We start from the raw sequence: 9,342 nt of genomic DNA, 5'->3' as shown, positions 1-9,342 counted from the left end.
TTATTACTTTTGTGGAAATCTCAAGAAGAAAAAAAGAAAGCTGTTTTTAAAAACTTTCGTGTTTTAATTTTTCAAAAAATCTAATGATTTAATCCTGAAAAAAATACAAAAATAATTCCTAAAGAATCAGGGCGAAAAGATGGGACTTTCGAGAACAATTTTTGTACTTTTTCCAAAAAATTGGAGTAACTAACAACTTTTTATTATTTTTCCATTTTTTGTGTGGATCTTGAAAGAGTTTGAGGCAATCCTGAATATGTAACCCACCGGTCTGGATGATATGATTCGAAATGGATTCGGTCCATAGTATCTTGAATCTCTGGATGGATTCTGATTTCGAAAATAGAGTGTGCACTCGTGGGTACTCGTGCCGCCTGGTAATTGCTTATTCGTTTGCTCTTTGATTCATAAGCAAATTAATCTTATCCTTTTCTCGTACCAAAGCCATTAACCGATCTTGGCGTGCGGCCTCGGCAGTTACACTGCTACCCCAAATGTCACCCCAGGCTACGGGCGCAAAACCCAAGCCTCTCGAACTAACACAATTACCGCGTGGATCTCCTTGAGCATTCATTAAAAAACCTGTAGTGGTCGAGGGAGGTCCCCCGGGGTGGTAGTCACGATTTTGTAGGGTTAGAATCACCCAAGAGTTTCCCCCACCCTCGAGTGTCATTCAGCGAGGATTAATAGATATATACGTATACGTGGGTTACGGGGGGGACGATCTTCCCCGTGGAAGGAACTGTATGTACGGCTGTATAGTAGTGAGTAGAAGATGCTGGAAGTAATGGCTGTTGACAACGAGGGGGATTAGGAAGTGCTAATTGAATGTTTAGGCCCGCCTCAAGTAATCCCTGTTGGGACACGCGAATATGTCTTCTATGTTGAATGTATGATCTATGCTGCATATTTATTTTATGACTATAGGTGTTGACGATAGTTAACTGCAAATTTAAATATGGGGAGCAATATTAAAATTGTCATGCTAAGGGTGCACTCTACTTGTAAACTATATCTCAAAATTAAAAGGCAAATTTAAATACAAACAGAATAGAGATGAACCGAATGTGGTTGTAAACGGTCTTAATGAAATTAAAATTGAATAAAAACAGCAGATTTTGGCCTACAGCGGAAGAAATAATAGTAAAATTTATTATTGTTCTGTTTCCGGAAAAATTAATTTGATCTTTTCTAAATGGGAAAAGTGTACGGTATTTTTTGGAATTTCTTTCAACAAGAATTATTTTCATTTTATATGCTACAAGACTTACAAGTTTTGAAATGATTTTTGAATATTCTTCAATTATTCAAACAATACTAATTTTTTAAATATTTTTGTTCCAGTAATTTTTGTAAAGCTTCAATCGTTCGAGATAATTTATTAATACAGTTTACATACATACTTTACATTTTTAAAAATAATTTCTGTTTGTATCATTTTTTTTTCCACGAAATCCTGAAAACTTATTCTTTTCAGGAATTCCTGACACAATAAACGAATGTTAATAGTAATATTTTTTAAGGATATCTGACAGTTATTTAAACAAATTGTTCCCCCTTTAAATATTGAAAATGAAATCGTACTGAAAAAATAACTATCCATAAGGTGAGGTTAAAAAATGCGTGTCGTTACGTATTAATTTAACAGTCCCTAAAGTAATTATAAAAACTGGTTTTACAAAATGATTATTGTTTAAACTTTCAAATAAAACATTATTATTGCTTAAAATTTAAACAATTAAAATTTGTTCAAATAATTTCAAAATATCGTCTACAAATAGATTGCTCTCAACAACTGTCAATTTTGTGTTTAATTCCAGCAAATGAAAACTGTTTAAATAACTACACAATATATGCTAAACAAGATATATTAATCTTATCATTCGTCGGTATTTTGTGGACACAATATGAACGAATCGGCGGGGTGTTTGTTGAGTATTATTTCTTTAATTCAATTTCTAAGAAAGAATAGTTTGTCTTAAAATGTATACAAATCTATAATTATGTAGGATAAAAGCAACGTTTCTCTCTAATTATTTTCTACAATTAGAGTAGAGTACCCGAATATGAGATAGCGGGGTTTCAGCTGAACAGAGCTGCTCTCAATGAGAAATCTCGGATTGCTGCGCTGGAAACCGGAGGAGAACTCTTTGAGAAACTCTTAGAAATCTTGGAAATCTTTCGCCAAGCATGGAGCATTCGCACCACGAAACATTCACACGCTCGTGATGCACACGCTGCCTTGTTGAGTCGAACTAACGGCCGACTCCTTCTGAACTCCGCCGATCTCGAAGATATCTTAGCACACTCTATGCGAATTCGATTGAGGCTGCCACGTTCATAGTTTTAATATTTCCAGACTTTTCAGTGAGTAGCCCCTCGAGTAAAGTCAATTTTTCATTCTGCTTATAAAGATTATAAGCGAACTTTTTGTGAAATCGGTGGTGGTCGAGTTCTTGGAAAGGAAGTATTTACCCTATTTATTATGCATTCAATAAGTATATACACCAAACTCTCGCTTAAGTCAAGTGTCGGGGGAATCGAAACGTAAACAGCAAGGACTGCCTGACTCGTTTCCAATTGGAATATATTTGCGCTCCTGAGAAACTACGGGAGCCAGCAGTTCTAGCAAGGCTGAGAACGGGGTGACTGAAAGCGAGAGTTTGGTGCAGCAGTAAAATCTGCCTGGAGCGTTAGAGATTGAATAACTAAGTAGAAAAATATCGTTAGTGTTAAAGTTTTTCATTGTACTCTGGCTGCGCAAGGAAAACTGGTTACAAAAGGATTTGTGACTGCTGCAAAAACTAAATATATCTAAATAACAGTAAATTTATCCTTCGGAAACATAGAATAAAGTTTGTCATTAAAAAGAATACTTTATTTTGCATTTTATTAGAGATTTCATGGAGTATCTCATATTATGAGAATAGTTTGACGAGTTTGGAAAACGCACTTTTTTACATATTTTTTGTATTTTCTACCAAAACAAAAATTTAATAAAATTTTCCATTAAAGCACCTCATAGTAAACTAAAGTCAATTTAAAATGACCAATTTTACTTTTAAATTCAGCCCATAGAAATCCGGCAATCGCACCAAACAGAGTTAGTGTCTCATATTTGGGTACTCTCCTCTAAGTTACTTCATTTTCATTTTCAAACAAAATTTTGAATATTAAAACACTTTAATATTTTGAGGTTATATATCGTCACGTTGAACTCTTTGATAAATCCTTCATAGTGTAGATATTTACCTAATGAATGATCGAAAGTAATTTAAATAGGGGTCATTCAACGCAACGCTGTATACATTTAAAAATAGCGTATTTTTAAGAAATAGTTAGCAATTGTATTAAAGACAAAACAATTATATATTTTTGAAAAATTTGAAGGTTGCGATTGAATGTTGGATTGCTGGGCATTGTGCTGTATATTATATAATATTACAAAAAATATATTTAAAAGTATTAACTGTTCACAATTTCCGAGACTAGTTGGTTACTTCCGAAACGGGACTTAACGTCGAAAGGACTTACATTTTTTAACAATGGAAGTAGGTCGTAAATGAATGGGATAGTAAATTTGGAGGAAAGGACACAAATTTTACCAACCGCAATAAAACAGTAACTGGTAACAAAAGTAATTTCTCTGACAGGTAACAAAATAAACTTTGAACCAGTCGGTTTGTTGGTAGTATTAAACTTAATATGCAGATTTACGATTTTAGAAGACACAGCGGGTCAAAATGTTTATGAACCAACCACTTCGAACAATAATATTCTACTCTGCACCTGACCTGTTTTGACAATTATACCTGCGTCTTCAACATTGACAATCTTCCAAGGATTCTTTTAAAAATTAAACGCTTTATTACTTGAACGTAAGGAATGGCCCTCTAACATTTCTTCAGGGAAGAAACAAAATCCTTAGATGTTTGAATTGTCCAAAGAATATTTGTCATTCTGCATATAGTATACTGTCAATTATAATAAATATATTTAGGGCTAAATATTGTGTATCTATTAATAACCAGAAAAGTCATCATAAAAGTTCTTAATTAAACTCTGGCGTCAATTCTATTAATTAAAACTTGTATGAATGGAAATCTATTTTGCGAGAAAATGCTTTTATTTGTTTACACACATATTGTTCAGATTGAACACAGCCTTAATACTGATGAGATATGAAAGCCTCATAAAATTCTAGGAAATCATGAGACATTATTTACGACTCTTCTGACCCTATACCCACACAATTTTATTTCAACCAGTACCATGCAAAGCTAAAACTCATCTGGGAAATAAGCTTATAATTTTGGAAATCTGATATAATATTGAAATATAATGATAATAATTACACTGCTGTTCTTAATGATTGTAGTGGATAATGTTATATTACTTCTTAAAAATGAAATTGTATAAAAAAATTTATCTTATGGAATTTTTTTCTAGTTACTTTCTCTTCATACAAGTTTCAGTTCATATTAATGGAACATTTCCGCGTGCAAGAATTTAAATGCGGAATATTTTGTTCGAAATATAAACGCCAAATACAGTTGTAAAAATAAAGTCTCTTCATATAGTTTGAATTCTGTCGACCAGTGGGACACTGTGTTGTCAAACTGATTTAGGTAATCGTTCAAATAAAAGATCAATTTAAATTATGAATAAATAAATAAATGTTGTACTTCACTACATAAAGCAATTTTTTCATATAATAAAGGTTGATGATATATAAAGAATCTAATTATTTATTTATTGCAGAATACGCGGTCTATAAGTTGCTGTAAATAAAAATATAAATGGTTCTTACAATAACAGTCTCCATAACAAGGTACCGTAGTATTTTTTTTTTTTTAATTTTATTTTGTAACTGAAATCACTCAATTCGTCTATCTATACATGTCAGATCGGTTAGGCCCATATTGGTTTCAAATCAGCCAAAGAAATTAGGACAGTTGAGACATAATTAGAAATTGGGGAACAGTGTGGAAAAAATCCCTGACATTCGTATTCAATTAAAAAGAATAAGTGAAAATTCACTTCAATGCTTCAATTTTATTGTGGATGCATAACGAAAGAAAACGAAACAAGTTTTATGTCAATAAACAAAAACGAAATTGTTTTATAATGAAAGAAATTATAACGTACGATTTTTTAGGCTCTGTCTATTTTTTTAAATGTCATGTATCCAATTATCCATTCCTGTTCCTTCCTGTTTACAGGGTTCAATTTAATAAGCAGAAAAAATGAACTGTGTCGTTAATCTCCCGTATATCTGCCCAGTATCTGTTTCTCAAATTACCGGAAGAAAACCACTTTTTGTAATTGACTAAAAATTTTTAATTTGTTTCAAAATATCGAAATTCGAGAGAGGTAATAGACAATTACACAAAAATATTTATTTTATTAAAACAAATTGTGATTATTCGAAAAACTCACCTCATAAAGTGGCCGGCGGCCCGCTGATGCAACTCAAGATCAATTGTGCTGCCGTGTTTGAGACTCTCGTCTCGATTGTAAACTTCCGAACAAAACTACGCCAAACTCACCACGAATTCGGCACTCGATACTAAATTTCGATTGAAACCCCTGATAAAACAGAAACTGTAATCGCTGAAAGTCTCGTGTCACTGCACTTGGCAAGCACTTTAAAAGTTCTCGTGCTCAACCCACTTTTTTCACACCTAGTACACTCGAAAGTTCATTTTTTTTCATTCGCGAAGCCCCGCCAAAACCGAAACACGACGCACAAAATAACGACGGTGGTTTTGTGAAAAAAAAAACAGATTAATTTGACCAGGGCGAACACGGAGCGTGCCGCGACGTGCTTCTCTCGAGACGAAGTAATTTGGAAGTGTAGACAAACGGGCGAAGCACCGGCGGCGGTGCTGAGGTGTTCGAAACGAACCTCCTTCTCTTCCCCTCCAGTAGATTTGAAAGCGAGCGGGAGTAGAGCTCTGTCCAATCGCAGCCCCTGGGAGGCGGCGACGGTTAAAATACGTCGAGGCGAGGGTGCTCTTTCATTGGTTGAAGCGATCCCGCGAGTCAAGTTCGAACCTGAGGGAGCAAAAAGGCGCGTACGAAAATACTGTGCTGTGCGCACTTACCGTTCGCAATCTATGTTTCACACTTCCTGTGTATGCGTGGAGAAGAAACTCCCGTTGATGAACACAATCTTGCCAGAAAAATTGTCTCCCGAAATACTTCATAAATACAACATACAAAGTTTGGCAGGAACAAATTATCCTGAGAATTTTGAGCTTGACGTGTCCAAGTGACAAGGTTCTATCTCAGAACATGCGTACTGAAAGGTTGTAACTTGGGAGGCGAAAATTTAATGGTTGTATCACGTTGAGGGCGCTGGTGTTCTCAGAGTTTACCACCCAAGATAGAACATTTTAATTTGCATTTTTTGAAATAGAACCTCTCAATACATTCGAACATGTAGATGTATTTTTGTGTAGGTAAGGAGAAATAGAATAGATCCAAGGAGATTTAACGAACGAAATATTATAAGAATGGATGTGAAAAATTGTAAGTGTAAAGCCATGATCTTTGAATTTTGGTCAGTAGTGGGAGTAGTGAATTTAATCTGAAAAAAGTTTTAAGTTGGAAAACTATTTTTGAATTACATAAATATATGAAAAATACAATTTTCATTTTGTCGAATATTTCGTTGGTAAATGTATTTAATAGGTTATCAGCATGGTCGTGTATAAAGTTCCGGGGCCTCTCGTGGAGAGGGAAGTTCCCGTGTTCTTCCAGTTAATTCCAAAAATTGCCACAAGTGGTTTAATATTAGAGTATTTAGTGGTGGTTTAATTTGAAACTTGGATTTGATTAAATTACTGTTTTCGACATGTATTTAATACATCAAATAATATAGATTCATTTGTAAAATAATTCTATTGTCAATGGACTGAAGTGGTTCTCGTAAATTTCTCCTCAATTTCTCGTAAAACTGTAATGAGAGTTGAACGTGGCCCAGTGGCGGCGCCACCTATGCGTTTGAGCTAAGTTTGAAATAATGCATAGAAAAATGTAAAAAATTTGATCTTTTTCGCAATAAAAATAGTTTTTTCGCTTTTTTGCGTACAAAAATTATCTTAACGTCTCTCATATTCTTTTTCCGCACACTTTAAAATCTTCAAAACTAAAAACTATTACTTTAAAATAAGAACTAAACCATTACAAATTTTCTCAGAAATCATGGGAAAGATTTAATCTCCCTTCATCTTTCTTTAAAAAGCTTCTAAATTGTTTCGAATTTTTCAAACAAAATTTTTACCCATTATATAATTTTTCTTATCTCTTTCAAAGTGCAAGAAAGGTGATAAATTATAGCTTGTTAGCGAAATGTTAAGAAGAGAATTATTTCCCATTGTTTAACAATCAGTTGCAACATAAATTTCATCTTCTATCAATGATGTTTAGAAATATTTAGAAATAAATTTCATGATGAATAAAATTATTTATTTACAACTTTTGCTATGCAAGGTTGATTGTGTAAAAAATTCATAACTTAAAAATGTTACGTAATTGAGTCAAAATACCCCCCTCCCACCTAACGACCGTGACGAAACACGAACCCCCTTCCCCCTTTTTAATTTAAGGTAATATGTGAACGCTCTTTACATTTACATATGAATAATTGGAACAAAAATTTCTATACGCTCATAAACGCGAACAAATTATAGAAAATCAAATTTTGGAACACATTAATGTTAATTTATTACTTATTTAAAATTTTTATATCATTGTAATAATATTAATTCTAATAATTACGTTGCTTACGTTGCGCTGGTCGGGTAATCCCGTTAAAAAGCGGTTAAGAAATGCTGCTTCAGGCGAGAAATTAGTAACTTTTTTTGTATTTTAAGGCTCATCGTAAAGATTACGGTGAACTTTAAAAGTCAAATCAAGTGAACCAATTCTGGCAAGAAAATTGGAGTAGAATTATATTCCCTGGTGATAGAATCTCATAGCAATTTAGAAGCCACGTGGTGAATTAAGCTTAGAAAGGAAGAAAGTAAAAATTGTATACACAAGACTGAAATAAGCTTGATTTTAACCAAGAGTTTTGATTTTGTTTGGGAACTTCGAAGGGACGACGCGATGTGAGTGCAAGGAGTATCCTCGTTCCAGGTGCAAAACTGAAAATTACTGAGTGAGTGTCTATGCAGACGACAGACACAGCAGGCGCTATATATGGGGGTAAATTTGAAATTGTACGGGATAAACATTGTCTGAATATAGAGAAGTTTATAAAAATTGTATCATTTCTGTTTTTGCACATAGCAAAATCGATAACAATTTAATTAAAAATGTTAAATTGTTCGAAAAAATTTAATGTTTTTTTTTAAGAATTTAAAAAAGCTCATTTTTGTTTTACTGATCTAATAAATCTTTAGATTATAATTTAAAAATAATAATTCATCTAGCATCCATAATTACGTCCTTGATAATATCACAGCTCTTAAAAAATGTGTAATTTCTACAAAAACAGTAACCTGACCAGTGTCTAGCTGGCTCCCGACCATTGGATATAACCGGGGTGGGCCCGGCCAGTAACCGGCCGGCCCCGGACTACGTGATTCGAGAAAAATGTAGCCGACCGGCTCCCACCCGGTTCCTGTTCATGAAATCCAACCAGGGGTAGCCCGGCTGGCATCCGAACAGAAACCTTATATTTAGGGCCAACCGGAGAAATTTCTACACGTATACTGCCCGTGTAGAAATTATGACCGGGTTCGGGCCGGATTCCGGCAGGGTTACCCTGCATGTATCCGGAATCTGGTCAGGCTGCCCGATCGGATTCTGGTTGGTTTTGTCACGTTGCGCTGGTCGGCTCCCGGCCGGGTTACCCGATCGGATCCCGGATATAAATAGGGTAACCCTGCCGGAATCCGGTAGAGATAAGAATCTTTGTCAGCACTTATTTCCACCTGTAAAAAGATGTTGGAATTTCAATTTAAGAACTGCATTCATAATAGTAAATATATTAACTACAAACATTGATTCAATTTAAGGACTAAATGATAGGTTATGATTCTTAAGTTTTTGTAAGAAATTTCATTGTAAGAAATTAAAGTTAAATTGCATGAAAAATTTGCCCTAAGCGTAACTTAGTTTGCATAGGTTTTTTTATAAGAGATAAAATAAATTTCAGGGGTTTCACGTGACATCCTAACCTATGAAACCAGTTTAGAAAATTGATTTAACATTAATCTTGAAGAATATTAATAATGCTTACTTATTAAAAAAACAATTCACTTACCTTTATAAATAATCCTGTTGCAGCAGAAAATTGGATACAATTTTATGAAATTTAACAAATTTCTT

At 33.9% G+C, this 9,342-nt stretch overlaps 1 protein-coding gene across 1 annotated transcript in view; it reads right to left on the bottom strand.

Moving 5' to 3' along the window:
* Positions 1-5,898, bottom strand: part of LOC117167041 (transcription factor Sox-19b-like) — a 39,346-nt gene extending 33,448 nt beyond the window's left edge. Inside the window, exon 1 of the mRNA XM_033351613.1 lies at positions 5,440-5,898. Coding sequence (XP_033207504.1) covers positions 5,440-5,444 — 5 coding nt within the window. The 5' untranslated portion in view covers positions 5,445-5,898. The remainder of the gene's footprint in view (positions 1-5,439) is intronic.
* Positions 5,899-9,342: the final 3,444 nt, after the last annotated feature.

This window comes from Belonocnema kinseyi, chromosome 2 (assembly GCF_010883055.1).
Source record: "Belonocnema kinseyi isolate 2016_QV_RU_SX_M_011 chromosome 2, B_treatae_v1, whole genome shotgun sequence".
In the NCBI taxonomy this organism is placed as follows: domain Eukaryota; kingdom Metazoa; phylum Arthropoda; class Insecta; order Hymenoptera; family Cynipidae; genus Belonocnema; species Belonocnema kinseyi.
This window is presented reverse-complemented; position numbering and strand designations above follow the sequence as displayed.